Genomic DNA, 19,617 nt, shown 5'->3' with positions numbered 1-19,617 from the left:
GTATAGGCAGAGAGTATTTATATATATCTCTGGTATAGGCACTGATTTAATATTAGAAATAGACACACAGAGCGGAACAAAAATGTCAACAAAATGTGGATCAGAATGACATTAGCTGCAAATTTGCATTGATGATAAAAACGCTTACGTAAATTTTGAGTCAAGATAAATGTTTTGTACGGAAAAGACCTTACTGTCGTAAGCATTAAGTGTCAAATTTGTAAACATTATTACCAACACTGTTAAAACTTTAAGTCCGATGGCACTAAACGTAACTTCACCTTTGTATTTACGTCAAACAACGTCAAACGAGAATAATGAACGAATGGAGTCCCTTTGGTACATTTTAATAGGTATTACTGTACAGAAAAACCGAAATAATAAATGAAACAAATTTAATTTGATCGGGAGTTCAAATAAAATTAATTCATGGTAACAACCCGTGTAAGTTATCATAAAATAAATTTATAAATTTATTATATTTTCCTTGAAATAAATTCAACTTATTAAATAACTGTGTATTTTAGATCTACATAATACTCTTCGCACTTTCGTGCTCTGGTACTGATTGGTTATGGTCTTTATCAAAAAAATCCTGTGGTTGTCACTGTGTTCAGACAGGTTTAACATTTACAGTTAGTCGATGTAAGCCCTTATTGGTCGTGTATATGTCGGAAACAGGGAAATGCGCCGAACACACAAGTGCCGTTTTGCCTTGTTTAAAACTGCATCACCCCTATCTCTTGCTATAATAGCAGTCCACTCTGCACGTCGCATAGGTTTTCTTGGAAATCTTGAATTTAAACATAATATTATATCTTACGAATTCCATATAAAAATAAAAAAGTATTGGCCTCACATCGACTCATTAGATTTTTGTTCCTTCACATCCCTTCTTTGGTACTAACAAAATAATTTATTCAAAATCATGAAATTACCACCAGATTACATAAATTATGTAATGCTATCCAAAGAACTAACCGAAAGAAATACATTCCATGCTTTTTCCTCGTTTTATCATTGTTGTTTTTGCATATTTTTACGACCATTTTACGACATTGTTGACAACTTCACATTTGAGCGGTCCATACAAGACTAAACGAAAAAGTAACGCGTGATCATAGTCTAATAAAACATGGTCTTCCATTCCCAGAGTGACACGGGGCTACGTCACAACAACATGGCCGCTATATATAGCGCTATCGCATATTATCATATAGCGCTGTCGCATGATGACGTAAGCCCGTGTCAGTTAGGTGACCTAGAAAAGACGGGAATGGAGTACCAGGCGGAGTATATTATTATACCATGCGCGTGATCTGTTTTAACGTTACTTTTGCGGGGCCATTTTTTGCGGCTGATTGGGTATCCAGTTCTTATTCTATATCAATGGGTATAGGTAATTCTAATGTTAAAGTGTAGGTGATTACTGGAGATTGCATTCTTTCGTAGTTTTTTTAATTTTTGAAGGGTTCATTACAAATACCAGTAAGAATGCATAAAATTCATTGAAAGCATTATTTTTCTATCAATAAAGCTTATGGCCTTTGCCCAGCAGTGGGACACTACATAGGCTCTTCAAAAAAATGCTTGTTTCAGCTAGATCTAAAATATTGGCAAAGTGGAATGTCGGTCCCAGTCGGACGCGAGTTCTAGTGTCGCCCGAGACAGTGAATTTTCCCACTTTTCATTTACTTAGCTTAGATTGTGAACGCTACGTCTTACGTAGGCGAACAACTCGCGAACGCGGCGCGGCGAGGAAGAAACAAAACGTTGATAGTTTGATTTCGAGTGACATGCGAATAGGGACTTCATTCTTTTGTCTAGGAATTAAAAAAAACTACGGATGTTGACATGCGTGAAAAAAGTTTGCATTCACCGCCATTTGACGTACAGTTTATCTTTTAGTTAGTTTTAAGTATGTGTTTAGATAAAGTAGTGTATGTAACTGTACATAATTAGGCATTAAAACACTCGTGTGATCCTATTAAGAAACTCACTGACGTTCGTTTCTTAAACCCACACTCGTATTTTAATGCCTCTCATTATGTAGCAGTCACATAAACTACTATTGCCGAATCTTTATTACAGCGAACTCAGAATAGTCGTAAGTGCCATAGACGCTACTGGAGTTAAGTCTTTTATGCCAATTTCCGCGAATTTGATTATTTTTTAGTTTTGTGCCCATAGATTACAGGAAAACCTATAAAGAAATCAAACGGGAGTCGACTAATCAAATCATAGCCGGTAATTCTCTATACGCCACGCCTCTAGCCGCGTCATATTCGTGTCTAAAAATCAAATGGATTGATCGCGCCCGTTCCGCGCCGCTTCGCCATCGCGTCAAATCGCTCACCTAGGACACTTCCATATGCAACAAGGGTTTGTTTTTTCCGTGCCGCGTCTCGCCGCGCCGCCCGACATTCGCGTGCAAATCGCGCCGCGCCGCGTTCGCAATGAGATCGCTTACGTAGGACACTTCTATGGGCATCAAAGGATTGATTTAGCCGCGCCGTGCCGCGTTCGCGCGTTGTTCACCTACGTAAGACGTAGCGTAACGTTTGTGTGTGTTGTCCATGAGCCGTGGCAAAATGCCGGGATAACGCGAGGAAGAAGAAGAGATTGTGTAACGTTTGCACTTGACAGGGCCATGACTTCAGTGTCAAATTTGCGACTATAATATACTAAAGCATGACCAGGCCCCTGTTTCACCAACGTGACAGGTGCGACGAATTGTAAAATCACTGTTGCTGACGTCACAGGCATCCATGGGCTACGGTTACCGCTTACCATCGGGCGGGCCGTATTCCTGTTTGCCACCATCATTGTATTATTTAAAAAAACATTATTATATCGGATAAAAACAGATATTTCTCCTGCGAGGTTTCTGACAATTGTCACAAGAAACACTACAATTGTCACGAAATTCCGACATATAACTCATTACCTGTCAAGAATTACCTACAATTCTTCTAAATCTTTGACAATTGTCAGAAACCTCGCAGGAGAAATATCTGTTTTTATCCGATATAATAAAGTTTTTTTAAATAATACAATGATGGTGGCAAACAGGAGTACGGCCCGCCCGATGGTAAGTGGTAATCGTAGGCCACGGATGCCTGTGACGTCAGCAACAGTGATTTTACAATTCGTCGCACCTGTCACCGATGTGAAATTGGGGCCAGGAATATATGATCATTGTCAAGATCCTGTAATGCCTCAGATGATGATGATGATTATACTCCACTACTTTACACGTCTTAGTAACATCAATAATTTGATTTTGTTGGGTTCATACCATAGAGTAATATAAGTAAAGAAAGAGTGGTAACTCCATACATCAGTTCTCTTACCAAAACGCGCTTTATTTCGTCAAGTAGCGGAATTTATCAGTACTGCTAGTTGACAATAGATGTCTCGACTAATGAAAACTCTAAAGCCCCCTCCAGACTATGCGCGTGAATCGCGGGCGAAGCCGCGAATGTGAGTGTGGAGTCGATTTCGCAGGTCTGCGTTCAGGACTCCACACTCGCGTTCGTCGCGCGCGTCGCGTGGAGGAGGCTTAATGCTCAACAATTTTCACGTAATATTATAACCGGATTAACTGGAAGTCTATTTTCAACCCCTTCTGCTTATAATATTAGTTGTAAATTGTTTTAGTAGTACATTTTTCGTCAGTAGCTACTACACTTGTGACATCTGATGTCAACTAGTGTCAAGTAGGGGTACTGATAGTACCACTACTTGACGTTAGATGTCGACTACGAAATAACGCGCGTTTTGGTAAGAAATCTGATGTATGGAGTAGTTATCAATTTTTTGTATTTGTATGCATATGATTTTCACAGTGAACCTTGTGGTATGCAAGCACCATTTATATTCAATCTCTTGTAGTCTGTGCGGAAAGAGAAGAGTCGTGGAATATAAGGGAACCAATACATTCTATGACTTCTTTTTCCACTTTTTCAAAAAGCAAAAAGAGTATATTTTCATCTCCTTCCCAAATGAAACTACACATTACATTACTCGCGCAATGTTTATTTTGTACTTAAAACCTAAGCTTCTGGAAGAACCATTTGTTCTTCCCGCTCTTGTATCTCTCCTCAAAGCGCACCCTGGTGTTGAAGCGCAGCTTCTTGCGCCTGGCCGGGTCCTTCAGGTCCTTGGCAGAGAACTTCTCGAAACTGAAGTCTACTGTGTAACGGGTGGGCATAAGGTGGTTGTAGTTTACTACCTGGAATGAACGAGAATAAGTTTAATGTAATAGATATAATAAAAACAATGTACCTGACTACATGGCTTTTACAAAGTATATTTTTATATTAACACATTCAGGGCCAAGAAGCCGACTGTTGGGTACACTGTTCGTAGCGACTACGCGCTCCATACGGCGAAACCGTGGCTACGCGCTACGAGCGTAACCCGTAGCACTTAGTGGCAATGAATGTGTTAATTAGATTACCTATAGAAGCCTAAACTATGTACAGTCAGCAATACTATTCGCTTAGCACCTTAGAAACTTCTATGGAGGGGGGGTGGTACGTTTTTTCTACACCTGACTGTACATTTTCCAATTTTACCATAATGAATAAATAGAATTGTTAGCAAGCAAGTACTATTATCAGTGTGATATTAAAGGATAAATTTCTGTTGACAGACTATACCAGTCATACTCAACCTTTTTTAGGGTTCTGTACCCAAAGGGTAAAAACGGGAACCTATTACTAAGACTTCACTGTCCGTCTGTCTGTCACCGGACTCATGAACCGTGATAGCTAGGCAGTTGAAATTTTCACAGATGATGTATTTTTGTTGCCGCTATAACAACAAGTACTAAAAAATATGAAACCCTCAGTGGGTGAGTTCGACTCACACTTGTCCTCTTTTTATATGCGGGCCACAAATACGCTTTTGCCTCGTAGCCCCGGGCTGCCAGAATTTGCTTAAAGATGATCAGATAAGATCTATATACAAAGGTCAACTGGCAGCAGCCCACCCTGCTCTTTGCATTCACTTGAGAAGTACTAACTAATCATACCTATTTACAAATCCCAAGACCCTTAACCCGTGGAGCGCCCTACACAGACACGTGTGCTGGTAACTAGTATAGGAGTTCCATACTACGGTAATTCTGGGGCACTCCAGGGGTTAAGGTTGTCAATCGTGCTTATTGCATGAAGAACACTAAGATGTACACTTGAAAAGAAAATTCTATCAAATATAAATTATATAGCACTTCAAAAATATCATGAGAATGGCTGGCTTCCTTTTGTTAGCACTTTTGTCACCATGGTACACATTTACACACACCTTAGAATTACTGCACAGATTTAATATGTATAAGTTCCCTTACAATGATTTTTATCATGAACAAGAGACAGGTAACCATCAATTGATATTTCATACAGAAGTTCAAAGAAAGTAATTGATTTGGAATATTTTATGCTGCCAGTTAATACAGGAAAATATTGAAGAAAATATTGAATTGCAGGTTTGTCAATAATTGTAAAATGTAAAACAAGTCATTTTATAAAGCTAAGGATGCTTTATCTATCACTACTAATACTGCATACAAGTTTTATATTCAGCCAGCTGATAGCTTGATAAAATGATTTTACTTCAATATCTAGTAAGCATTTTGTTTTAACTTTGTCATCATCGACTTAAATGCCTACTTCTCGTCTTACAAAAATGCAATCAACATCTAAACTTGACATCTCAAAGATAACATGGAGCATTTCACTATCAAAACAAACTTTTAGGTTATGTTGAAAATTCGAAGATTCTTACCTTAACAAAAGGCTTGACTTTAGAGCGCTTGTGGATTTTGTTTTTGCCCATCCTCTTCTGCACTTTCCTCGGATACCTGTCGATGCCGGCGACAAAAGCGTGGCCGTAGGGTTTGTCCGATGTTCCCTCGTCGTAGTTTTTGACAACAATGGCCTTGCGGCCCGCGTACCGGCCGCTGAGGACCAGCACCACCTTCCCGGGTTTCATGATCTTACCCATCTTGGATGGATCTGCGAAAACAAAACTAACCTCTAAAATCGTATTTTGATTCACTAAAATCGACTCACAACTTCTGCAATGCAATTAATATAAGCGTATTGTGTTATTTAAATTACTCTTTGAGTTAAGACGTATTTTTAAGATAACTATGTTGAGAAACACCACAATAATCACTATCAACTGTGTGTACAACTTCGGCTTGAACTTATCAATATAAGTGTAAAATCTCAATTAATATTAAAAATCTTAATGGCGACGCACAGTAGGATGCACACACTTTATATTAGTGAAGAAATTTGCTTCAAATCTTTCTTATTAACACAGATTTAAATAGATATTTTTCTTGTAAATTTACGAAACTCACATTCCTATAACTCGTCGACAAGAAAAGACTGTGTTGCCGTAAAATAAATTAAATCCTCCTGTGACAGTGACAGTTGTCAATATTTCATCGAATATCAACCGTTTTAACTATGGCTGGAACAGATCTAAAGGTCCTACTACACGGCATTGGTCAACCACTGCGACCTTGATAATGCTGGTCAAGCAGGTGGCTTAGCACGGTCGCGTTTTTGTCCCTTGTCACCATGCCTGTCACGTTCTAACAAGTATGTAAGTGCGAAAGGGACGCGCATAGTGATAGTCGATAAAAATGGAACCGTGCTGAGCCCGCAGATCTTGTCAGTAGAAAAAGACGGCAAATTTGAAAAATGTAGGCGCGAAGGGATATCGTCCCATAGAAATTTGAATTTCGCGCCTTTTTTTACTGACAAGATTAGCTTGACCAGCTATATCAAAAGCTATATTTTTAAACCATGTAGTATGCAAACCACAAACCATGAACCCATGAACCACCTACCACATGGTCGGAAACTAGCAAAGTCATTTTGGGCGAAATCTTCGTTTCTTACCATGTATTAGGCGCTTAACAAATAATTTGGGAGAAAGAGATGCAAATGCGAAATCACTCAAATTAAAAATATTATGAATAAAACGCTTCACGGAGGCTTCCATAATTCCAAGTTTTGGTTTTACGGCGGTCGGAAGATTGGCCAGCTGTGTAGCAGGAGCCTTATCTGACTAGCGTAGGTAGACCATAGACCACTCATAGACAATAGCAAAATCGAGCTTTGATTGACGTTTGTTTGATTAAACTGCCTTTAAACTATTTTTGCATTGCTATTTTTGTACTCCGGCCCAGCGTAACGAATTTATTTAAGCGTACTGACTCCGTAACGAATAACAAACAACTACAGCCGTTAACGTACATATATCGCACATGATTTAGACTGGATCTGAAATAACTTTAACGAGTTTCCGTGCAGTTACACTGTGATTGCTCGAAGAAAATGGATTTAGATCGAGACACATCTAACACCGACGGTAAGTTCGTTTTCTGTTTGTTATTATTACGGCACCGCGTTGGTATCGTGTTTATTTTGCATGTGCTTAGCTTAATTCCGTGTTACAGAGTGTCTCGAGACTGCACTGCAAATATTTGACTATTGCGGTGCTAAGAGTACCGGTACTTTACATGTGGGTGCACTCATGGATAAATTCGCTCCTTCCGTGAAGACTAACAAGTGAGTTAGATTAACCCTTGGGACGCCTAATGCCATATCCGTACCAGTCCTGTCAACTGCCGGAGGGTCTTCAATTTTTGTACCCGTCAACTGCCTAGTCCCAGATCTGTACAAAGTGTCTCAACTGCCTTGTGCCTTATCAGTCACCAAATTTATTGTATTATATTTTTACAATTTTGAGATCTAAACACTTACAAATAGAGTTTTATATCATTTGCACAATAGCACTTTTTTTTTATCGCGGCAGTTGACGGGTGCACGTACGCGAGCCTATCCGGCATTTGAGGGGGATGGGACGGATCCGGCACTAGGCATCTGACGGTTACAAGTACGTTTGTCGGTTCGGCGTTCCAGGGGTTAATGTTAATTATTATTTAATTCTTAGTTCATTTCGGATGATTTGTTATACCTATATTGTAAATACTCATACAGAAAAATGAACTCTTGTTATTAATTTTGTCTAAATTTAATATTTCTGCACGTTGTTTCTAGTTACACGCTGCATTGTTTAATTAATGGGGCATTCCACGATAAAGTAACGCGAATCACGAATTCATTGCGTGATTTTTTATTTGATGCTAAATTTAGTGTCCAGACTGTCTATATTTAGGGACAAAAATTAATAGTCGTCTTAGGTTAAATTAACACGTAAGAAAATTGTGACTCGCGTTACTCTTGTGCATTGACCCGTCTGTAAATTATGGCTTTATTTTTGACAGTGTTGAATTTAGCTACCTGAAAACCCTACTAGACCCTAACCAAAGCAATCCAGAGATAAATGTGCCTCAACTGGCCAGCGCACTGAATGCCTTCACTGACAGTCAGAAGACCAAGCTAGATCTCGATGAAAGGTATATGTTATATTTAAAATCGATACCAGCTGTATGGCACTCAATTTGTTTGTGACTTCAATGCGATCACAAATCTGTATAAAGTACTATTATTACTCTGTGTCCATATGAATTGAATAAATAGAAATATTTTGGGGACAATCTTACACAGATTGACCTAGCCTCTAACTAAGCAATGCTTGTACTATGGGTAAAAGCATTGCTTAGTTTGGAGGAATGTGAAAATTCTGATTAAATATAGCCTGTAGAAAGTTTAGCCCTGGAATGGTATAGGCTAGTTTTGTAAAATCATACCTTTGTGGGAGAGAATAAGAAATAACACATGCCAATACCCAGGGAAGCTGCAAGCACAGCTACACTACTACAGGTTTTTATATTGTTCCTGTTAAAGTTCAACTTCCAGTTCAACTGCACAGTCGTAGCTGGTTAGAAATCTGCACAGGCGAAAGCTACATACGCTATGTTTTACCTGTGCAGTTGGCAAAACCGCGCAGGCATACCCTAGTGTGTATGGCCAGCTTTAAATATGTTTTTCTTTATCATAACCCAATTCATAGCTATCTGTCTGTAGGTTAAATCTTTTCAAAAATAAATTCACTGCCACCATATGAGATTACTAATGTGTATGTATAAGTCATCACATGCCAGCATACATTTATTAGTAAACATAGTGGTTTTACTGTCACTTTGTCCTCAAACATACTTGTTATGAAATAGGATTCCTCTTTTTCCTGTTTCACATGTTACAAAGACACTTTACTTATTATTAAAGCTACAAATAAAATACAATTTGTATTTATAAACTTTATCATTTCTCATAACTATGGATTTCTCACTTGATTGTAATAAATTAAAATAAAAATAGCCTTTAATACTGAAGTTTTGTAACATTAATACTCTATCTACTTAAAAAATATATCTTATCACTATACAATTATATATTACTATTTACTATTTTCTAGTTTCCATTGACAACTTCAGCTTGTCCTCTGACATAGGCCCCTTCCAAGTCCTTCCAGGTACCGCGGTCTCTCGCTTTCCTGGGCCAGATAGACTAATAAATGTACAATGCTTAAAAATATCGTAAACAAAAGCAGTAAATATTACAACATGTAAATTTTAAACATACCTACATAACATAACATATCGGCACTACTTTGAAAAAATCTCGTATCTCACACTGCTACTCACAGTTGAAAGGCAGTAACTCGGTATGCATCCCATAGAAAGATACCGCATTTTTCTTTTGATGGACAATATAAGATACGAGTTTTTTTCAAAGTAGCTGATAAATTCAGTTTTCAGCTTTTTCTGAATTTGACGATCTGTACATTTAAGAAAATAATTGAACACATTATTTTTATTTTAGTTATTCACAACCCTAGAATTCTTCATTACTTTACTTAAAGCAGTTTTTTCTGAATTTTTTCAATTCAGACATTACGGAATTAATTAATTTACGTGTACATACTCGTATTTAGAATTAGGAAAGAACTGTAAATTGACAGCACTTTGAAATAATATTTATTGATTCAGGTATATGTATGTAAAAATATGATTGATGTTTATAGACACGTAAATAACACTACCAAATAAGTCATAAAATGAGATATATAATGATATCGCGGTAGTCTCATGAAATACACGTGCACAACTGTCAGTTTACTCTTACTAATATGTGTCCAGATGTGGTGCATGATTTTTTTCCATCGTATTTTCACGGACACGTACGAAAGTGTCTTGCTATATCAGTCAGTCTCGCTACAAAAAGTACTGAGGTTGACTGAAGTAGCATGACAAATACGAACGTTTCCGAGAAAATACGATGGAAAACAATTATGCACTACATTTGTATCTAAATTGCTTGCCTGTCTTTCATTTACGACTTCCATGTTATCATCAATTTGTGTTGTACTCATCAAGCAATGACCTCACTGACCCCGGTCATTGTCTCTAGTTAACCCATTGCTTGTTGTCATAAACTGCCACATTATTTCAGTTTCAACTTGAAGAGCGGCATGGGGCCTCAGGACTCTGATTCTGGTATTTCTAATGATGGTAATTACTTTTTTTTAAATATTTTTGTGTAAATTGTACTATTTTTTACTTTTAATACATTTTTTTTAGTCATTGATTAAGAGTCCTTTGAGGTATCGGGGTCATCACATGTTTAATTGTAATTAAATAAAAATAAAATAAAATGATCAACATTTCAAAGTAAAAAGTATACTTGGTCAAGCAGATCTTGTCAGTAGAAAAAGACGGCAAATTTGAAAAATGTAGGCGCGAAGGGATATCGTCCCATAGAAAATTTGAATTTCGCGCCTTTTTTTACTGACAAGATTTGCTTGACCAGCTATATCTAATTAATTAGTCATTAGAAACAATTCCTGTAATGAGGGAAAGCTTATTACTAACGTAGGCAACATCATGTAGTAAAGAGTGGTTAAATTAAAACAGCCTAAACCAATCACTTAACTAAACTAATCCTTTTTACTACCCAAATTTGCATGACACTTATCAAAAAATTATAATCTGATTCAGAACCAAATACTAAAGAATATATCATTTTAAATGAATGGTTTGAATTTAGTATTTTTTTTTTACCACACCTGATCTCTAATTCACAGGCTACGTAATCCTGGAAGAGCTGCAAGCCGAGCTGCGCGAGAAATCCCACTTGGCTGCCAAACTCCGCAGCCAACTGGACTTCACCGACCGACAGCACGAAGAGGCACTGGCCGCGCTCAGCGCCGAGCGGGACTCGCTGCGCTCACACCTCAACATGTAATTATATATACAGTGGAACCTGGATAATTGCAATCTCAAGGGACCGGCCATTTTTTGTCATTTAACCAGGTTTTTCAATTAAGCAGGTTGTGTCAATTAACGAGGTTCAAAAAATCGTTGTGTCAATTATAGAGGTTTTCATTAATAGAGGTTGCGTTTTGACAAATTTCTTTTATGTAATTATATATAATGACCACACTCTATAGACAACTAGACTTCACCGACCAACAGCACGAAGAAGCGCTGACCGCGCTCAGTGCCGAGCGGGACTCGCTGCGCTCACACCTCAACATGTAATTATATATAATGACCACACTCTATAGACAACTGGATTTCACCGACCGACAGCACAAAGAAGCGCTGGCCGCGCTCAGCGCCGAGCGGGACTCGCTGCGCTCACACCTCAACATGTAATTATATATAATGACCACACTCTATAGACAACTGGTCTTCACCGACCGACAGCACGAAGAGGCGCTGGCCGCGCTCAGCGCCGAGCGGGACTCGCTGCGCTCACACCTCAACATGTAATTATATATAATGACCACACTCTATAGACAACTGGTCTTCACCGACCGACAGCACGAAGAGGCGCTGGCCGCGCTCAGCGCCGAGCGGGACTCGCTGCGCTCACACCTCAACATGTAATTATATGTATATAATATATAAGTATATTATAATGATTAATGACCACACTCTATAAACAACTGGCCTTCGCCGACCGCAAGATCGATGATACGCGAAGCGTAATTCAATAGGTATCTTCATTTTATTAATATTATTTAACAAATTGAAAGCTTTTATCCTTCTCATTACTGGTCAAATGATACGTAACTTGCTTAGAGCATTTAATAACCGGAGTCGCCTTTAAGAGCTTACCCTTCTGCCGAAAACCTTGCACAATTGTGAAAACTTTTGTATGGACTGGATATGGATTTCCATATATTTATTTAATATCCACAATATTGTGATAAATTGCTCATTTGCTATCTATTTTACTAGATTTTGTTGTAAAATTCAACATGTGTCATCATCTCTATTGGGGAGTGAAACTACAGACAAAGTGTGATGATGCATTGTCGAGAGAATGCTAAAATTACAATCACCAATGTGAAGAGAGAATACCACAGACTACAACATCTACAAGGACTTTAGTTCTTTTTTCTTTTTTTTCTGTAGGCTCCGTGAAGAAAACATGACATTGACCCACGAGCGCCGCGATTACGAGGAAGCGTGCGAGCGACTATGCAGTAGCGAGCAGGCGCTGGGCGTGGCCAAGCGTGAGCGCGACACGGCACAGCGGCGCGCCACCGCGGCCTTGGAGCAGGCGGCCACTTTAGAGGCCGATGTAAGGCCCTGGATCCTGGACCCTGCTGACTAGACTTACGAAAATCAATACACATACATATAGTCAGACAATTTTGTCAGTAGAAAATGAAAAAGCAGTAAGGAAGATAGAACTTTCGCGCCTACGTTTTTCAAATTTCTCTTTTTTTCTACTGACAAAACTTTTCGTAGATGCAGTTTTACTTGTTCGAAGACCCTGGGACACACATATGATACAGACATCAGGTCGGAAGTTAGGCCATGAACGAGTTTGATAAAACTACGCGTTAGTTAGACTATGAAGAAGAGTCACTTTTTTAGGGATCCGCACCCAAAGGGTAAAAACGGGACCCTATTACTAAGACTCCACTATCCATCTGTCTGTTTGTCACCAGGCTGTATCTCGTGAACTGTGATAGCTAGACAGTTGAAATATTCATAGATGATGTATTTCTGTTGCCGCTATTACAACAAATACTAATAAGTACGGAACCGACTCGCACTTGTCCGGTTTCTTCATTAATGCTTTCTATTTTATTCCAGAAACTAACCCTACAAGAGCTCCTAAGCAAGTCCAAAGAAGAATGCCACCGCATCAACGAGATGTACGCGTCACGACAAGCTTCCCTTCTAGAACAGAACGAGCTGCTGAAGCGGGAGAGAGCCGAGCTGGCGGCGCGGCTGCAGGACCAGGAGGATCTGGTGCAGCAGATGCTTAAAGAGAAGGTATGTCTCGTCATACAGACCGCTGTGGAGTAACTGCCATTCATCATGCTTCTTTAAGCAAGTCCAAAGAAGAATGTCACCGCATCAACGAGATGTACGCGTCACGACAATCTTCCCTTCTAGAACAGAACGAACTGATGAAGCGGGAGAGAGCCGAGCTGGCGTCGCGGCTGCAGGACCAGGAGGATCTGGTGCAGCAGATGCTTAAAGAGAAGGTATGTCTCGTCATACAGACCGCTGTGGAGTAACTGCCATTCATCGTGCTTCTTTAAGCAAGTCCAAAGAAGAATGTCACCGCATCAACGAGATGTACGCGTCACGACAAGCTTCCCTTCTAGAACAGAACGAGCTGCTGAAGCGGGAGAGAGCCGAGCTGGCGGCGCGCCTGCAGGACCAGGAGGATCTGGTGCAGCAGATGCTAAAGGAGAAGGAATGTCACGTTAATGAACTGTCGCCTGCGGTATTTCCGGACCGATACGACCTACAAACCTTCAAGAAAAGAGCGTACTCCCATCTAAAATCCTTCTGGTGTTGCGGGTGTCCATGGGCGGCGGTAATCGCTTACCATCAGGTGATCCGTCTGCTCGTTTGCCTCCTATATAATAAAAAAAAGCCATAGACTGCTGTGGAGTAACTGCCATTCATCATGCTTCTTTGCTGTTTTGAGCTTCTGATACTATATTAACCTTCGCATTTCTTGGCCTTCCACGACTTGATCCTTTAAGAGCCCATCAACGTGCACACCAACGCCACTACTAAATAATCGTGATTATTTAAATTTAACGAAAGATATTTAAAAAAGGGAGCCGCTACGTACTGTATTTTATATTTAAGTACCTTTTGAATACAACAGACTAGTTTTTAAGTTTATGGATTCGTCGATCTATGAACTCAAAACAACAACGGCCGTTTTAACTTTTTGGACGCAATGGCGCTAGTGTGCACGTTGATGGGCTTTTAATTTGTCCTTCTACTATGGTCTTAAATAAATTGTAGTTTCGTATCATGTGCCCTGATTCATTGCCTCTTGTGCTGTCAATGTCTTCATACTCTTCATAGTAGCCCAATTACACTGACAGGATGACTTAAGTCAATGAATCCTTTCTTTCTCAGATTGCTTTCTATTCACCAAACTTACTCCTCCATGATTCATTTGATTGTGCAGTATTACGTCTAAGAAAAAGGCATGATCCGTATTAACTCAAAGCAGAATATAACACTTTAAACTCTCGCGTTTTGTACACATATTTAATTACACAAACGGGTATACAGCTGACCACAGCTGGTGCAACTCAGCTGAAACGTCGGAATTAAAGGTAAAAACAATGAAATTATATCGCGGTAGACCCGTTTGTGTAATTAAATATGTCAAAGCAGAATGTTTTTGTTACTTTAACAAATGTAAATTTTCAGGTGATCCTAGAAATGGAGCTAAAGGACGTCCTGAACCGCTCCAACCAAACACAGCTGCGACTCGACCGCTCGATAGACGTCAGCTACACTGAGGACCAGATGCTGACGGCTCTGGACACCCTCAATGCGGACAGCCGGTTCTCTTCAGGTACTGACTATTGCAAGGTTGCAAGGTTCCTTATGAGAGTTTTTTTTTTAATTTATTTAGGTAAACAAACAGTCACTACAAGAAAGGCTTAAATAATATTACTTTATATTATAAAGTATTTTAACACTATATACAGTATGTGTGACCAACACCGTTCACCACTTATTACAATTAGGTACGTACTTTGATTATTCGGAGCTTATACCTCTGGAGCTTAAGGCTCCGGGAGGCATTGACAAGGTAAAGGTTATTATTACATTGAGTTCATACATCATAAAATTACTGGAGTTATGAGCAAAATATTGATCTAAAGTAGAATTTTAACACTCCCTACGCCATCGAACAAATGGCTGGAACAAAATTTAAGTACAAATACACATAGGTTGCCCAGCTGCACATAGAAACTTAAGTGCAGAACGGTATTAAAATGTTGTATCTAATAGTGTAATAACTTTATGGCCCTATGTATGGACTGCCAATGGCATTGAGAGTTTTAAAATCAAATGTGTGTGCCTATCAGGAATCTGCTAAGGATGATATTGTGATCCGTTTCCCCATAGTGGCGGATTTGCAGTCTTTGTCCCAGGCCCTGTACCCGCCCCTTTCTCAGCACCATATCACAGCAGCATATTGACTACATTTTGAGTTATTTCTTGTTATCATCAGCGAAGTTTTTGTCACAATTTGCCGCCCCTAATATCTTGCCGCCGTAGGCCCGGGCCTATTGGGCCTTAGGACAAATCCGCCACTGTTTCCGCATCCGCAACCATACACTCCCGCTACCATCAGTCTTATTTTTTTCATGTAATATTAGATGTTTAAAGTCAAAGAAGGATACACTCAAAAAAGCAACTACGAAATAGACTGGAACTATTTAAACTGAATTCTTTGACTTTTCACGTCCACACTTGTCTGTTCATGCTAATTTTAACCACGCTTGCTTATTCATTCTGTTTACCATAGATAATCATGTGTTAGAAGAAGATGCTTTCATTAAAGCTCTTAAAGATCAGGAGCTTGGACGCGCCTCCAACTTATCGCTCTTCGACGAGATTCGACTCAGCTTTTGCAATATGACTCGACATACACCTGACGCCTCTGGCAACATGTCCAAATCACAACTATTTGAATACAATGATCGTGATAACTTGGATACGTCAAATACGGACACTCAGACTGACGAATTTAAGGAAGTAACAAATAACAACGAATGTGACTGCACTAAAACATGCCTCGAATGTGAAAAGTTACAAAATGATTTAGTAAATGTCCAAAACGACCTGAAAACTGCCAATAACAATGTTTCTCTCATGCAAACGGAACTCATCGAGTGTGAGAAGGATTTCAAAGAGTTACAAAAGCGTCTTGATGTTAAAATCGATAAAATAACCTCTGAGACACAAACAGATGACCCGATATGTAGTAATTGTAAGGAGAAAACTGTAGAATGTAATAAATTAAAGGACACACGTGCCAAGTTAAGAATAGACCTTAAGAAGACTCAAAATAAGGTTTCAAATGCTGAAAAAGAGTTGATTAAGTCTCAGTTAAGCTTGAAGACTTTACAAGATTATATAGACGGTTTAAAAGTGCAACGTTGTGAAACTGGGACGCAGATAGATGATCCAATGCAAATTGCACCTTCTGTCGATAACAATAACGTTGAAATTTGCAATGATTGCACAAAGCAATGCTTAAACTGTGACAAATTACAGGATTACACAGCTAAATTAGAAAGCGACATAGCTCAAGCAAATAACAATTTAGCTGATATGCAACTAGATTTGGACAAATATGAGAACACATTGAATGACTTACAAAAATATTTAGACGAAGGCGCGAACAGGAATGACTTTTTAGATGCAATGTCACAGAATTTACAAACTAAGCTTGATATATTAGAATCTGCATGTATGGCTCAGAAGGAGAAAATTGAGAGTATGACGTTTGAGATGTCTTGTATAGAAAGCCAAACTGATTATGGTAATTTCAGTCTTATCTTTAAGTAGTTTAGGTGTATTTTATGTCGTAGGTAATGTGTTGTCCTTTTCATGTATAATTCATTTAGTAGTACTGTGACGTCATTTATGTTGGTTGTGGTTTACTCTGAACAGTTGGCAGCAGAAATAACTACGCAGAGGATGCGCTCATAAAGATCTGCACGTAACAGATAACAAAGTAAAGTAGTGCTTTTGAGCAATTTGTCAGTTATTTCTGCCGTTGACTGAAATTAGATAGTCATCAATTAGTAGTTATTAATAATGTATATTGTTATTTATTATTAGTAATAGTTATTTAATCGTATCACCTAGTTATATGTAGTATTACCTAGTATTCATTGTTAGTAACTTATAGTTTAGTTTTAGATGAATGTACTGTCTATTCTGTAAGTATGTTAACTTCAATATTTTCACGAATTGGTATAAAAATCTGATTTTGAAGGCTCGCTTAATGACTTATGTTTTATATATTGCATCTTTAATAAACAGCAAGTCTAAACTAAACAAACTAGTCCTCTGGGTCACTGCTAATTTAGATAAATTAATTGTGTATTATGTTTAAAGTCTAAGATAAATTCGTGCCTAGAATCGGACAAGCGATGTAGATGGCGCTGTACATTATGCGGTATTCAGGCCGTCTATAGTTGATGTTCGACAGTTGCAGTAACCACAAAACATATACAGAGGTAGTGCATAATTGAAGGGATGTTTACAAAAACAACATAACTGACTACACTGGTTGACACCTGAAACGATTAACAATGTTCTTAAAAAAGTGTCAACCGCTCTAAGCAGTTATGTTGTTTTTGTAAACATCCCTTCAATTGTTTTCCATCGTATTTTCTCGGAAAAGTTCGTATTTGTCATGCTACTTCAGTCAACGAGTACTTTTTGTACCGGGACTGACTGAAATAGCAAGACACGTTCGTACGTTTCCGTGAAAATGCGACGGAAAATAATTAATAATTATGTACTATATCTGTTACTATAAGCGTCAGTGCCATCCAGGTCGGCCGTCGAATTAATCTAGAGGCACGTTATTTTCGGAGTCTACTTTTCTGTTGCAATCAGTCTTTGGTTAGCTTTATATTTAGTTTATGTACGAATAGACTTATAAATAGTAGTTTATAGATATAGTACCTATATAGTGTCGGTAAAAATGTTTACCATTATATTTAGATCACATAAATTCTTAACTGGACCTTATGCATTTTGTAATAAGGTTTACCGAAGAACAGTTAACCGTGTGGTACCCTTTTAACCATGAGTATATTTTCAGACGTGGCGTCCGTGGGCACGCAAGCGTCGGTGCCGTGCCTCCAGTGCGAGTCGCGCACCGCGGTCGCGCCGCAACGCAGTATACGGAGACTCCTGTGGTATGTTAGTTTATGTAATTCTATACAATACATATTGTCTTATGAGGGTTAATAAAACCCGCCAAGTGCCAGTCGGACTCGCGCACGAAGGCTTCCGTACCATTACGCAAAAAAAAAACAAAAAAAACACGTTTGTTGTATGGGAGCCCCACTTAAATATTTATTTTATTCTGTTTTTAGTATTTGTTGTTATAGCGGCAACAGAAATACATCATCTGTGAAAATTTCAACTGCCTAGCTATCACGCTTCTTGAGTTACAGCCTGGTGACAGACAGACGGACGGACTAACGGACAGCGGACTCTTAGCAATAGGGTCCAGTTTTTACCCGTTGGGTACGGAACCCTAAAAGTGAATTATATAACTTTTATACTATATTAAACGCAACTCCAAAGCAAAGCCCTTCTCTACTCCACAGTACTCTAATTGCAGGGAGTCTCTCAAATGCCTGTTCCAAGCCTTCGCCGTGCTCTGCTTCATCTTCGCCCTCTCTTCCCTCTACGGCGTGACGCGCCGGCGCGGCTGCGGCGAGCGCGAGCTGCCGTGGCGGTGGCTGGATGCGCAGGAGTTCATGGATCTGCTGTTGAGGATAGAGTACGTCGCTGATGTGCCAATGTGAGCCGTAAAGAGCCCACACTAGCGTCTCCGGAGCGTCGTGTCTAGCCAACTCTATGGCTGCTGCTCGACGCAACGTTGGCGTAACTGCGCAGCGACGCCATTTTCCATAGCGCTGACGCTGTGTGGGGTCTCTCTAATACACAGGTATAAGGTGGGAAGTAGATTGGCAATGAAAGCGAGCGTTTATATTATACAAATAACACCTACTAAGGAACTTGTAAGGCCTTTCACACGGGACGACCCAGAAATGACTAGTTGTGATCTGTGACGCGACGATTGCGCGGTTATTTTTTGAGTTGCCGCGTGTAAGAAAAGTTTAAGAGCACTCGCGGCCATCATACATTTGCGTTCCATGCTAATTAGTAATTTGGTTGCAATATCACTTGAGTTCACGTTTACTATCTGTGTATCTAATAGCTCCCGGCGTAGTATATTACAAGTAAATAGCGCCTATGTGTGGTGACCGCGGATCGTTTCTGAATCTGACAATTTGTAAGTCATACGCATTTATCAATAAAACTTAGTATTGCGGTAGTTCTGATGTTATTTTTATCATGTTCTTGATAATAATTACGGAGCTATAGTCGTGTCAAACACTCGTTGCACACGAATTGGTATTTGCTCTCTGTCACACTTACCTGCGGCGGGCAGCGTCCTTTCTCTTTATTAATTGGTTCACGTGCAGTGAGTGTTAAACGCAACTATATTTTTTATAGTTTTGTGGTATGCTTGATCTAAGAATAGAGGGACGAATTTACTGAATTGGTAACGGCTCAAA

General features: G+C 39.2%; 2 protein-coding genes across 3 annotated transcripts; one reads left to right on the top strand and one right to left on the bottom strand.

The window, feature by feature from the left end:
• Nucleotides 1-4,017: 4,017 nt before the first annotated feature.
• LOC134796174 (large ribosomal subunit protein eL27) lies at nt 4,018-6,466 on the bottom strand. Its single transcript, XM_063768156.1, has 3 exons — nt 6,374-6,466; nt 5,791-6,020; nt 4,018-4,234 (listed from the first exon to the last, which is right to left on the bottom strand). The coding sequence occupies exons 2-3, from the start codon at nt 6,007-6,009 to the stop codon at nt 4,049-4,051; spliced, it is 405 nt and encodes a 134-aa protein (XP_063624226.1). The 5' UTR covers nt 6,010-6,020; nt 6,374-6,466; the 3' UTR covers nt 4,018-4,048.
• Nucleotides 6,467-7,150: 684 nt separating this feature from the next.
• LOC134796200 (interaptin-like) lies at nt 7,151-18,875 on the top strand. 2 transcript variants are annotated; one of them, XM_063768228.1, is made up of 11 exons: nt 7,151-7,392; nt 7,481-7,592; nt 8,312-8,443; nt 10,443-10,501; nt 11,074-11,230; nt 12,413-12,581; nt 13,103-13,285; nt 14,699-14,846; nt 15,810-16,829; nt 18,126-18,222; nt 18,654-18,875. In XM_063768228.1, exons 1-11 carry the CDS (start codon nt 7,359-7,361, stop codon nt 18,838-18,840), a joined length of 2,298 nt encoding a protein of 765 aa, XP_063624298.1. In that variant the 5' UTR covers nt 7,151-7,358; the 3' UTR covers nt 18,841-18,875. The 2 variants fall into 2 exon arrangements, with proteins under 2 accessions (XP_063624298.1, XP_063624297.1); XM_063768227.1 differs by lacking the exons at nt 7,151-7,392; nt 7,481-7,592; nt 8,312-8,443; nt 10,443-10,501; nt 11,074-11,230 and adding an exon at nt 11,658-11,877.
• Nucleotides 18,876-19,617: the final 742 nt, after the last annotated feature.

Source organism: Cydia splendana, chromosome 13, assembly GCF_910591565.1.
Source record: "Cydia splendana chromosome 13, ilCydSple1.2, whole genome shotgun sequence".
NCBI classification, from domain to species: domain Eukaryota; kingdom Metazoa; phylum Arthropoda; class Insecta; order Lepidoptera; family Tortricidae; genus Cydia; species Cydia splendana.
The sequence above is the reverse complement of the archived record's forward strand: the minus strand, read 5'-3'. Positions and strand labels throughout refer to the sequence as shown.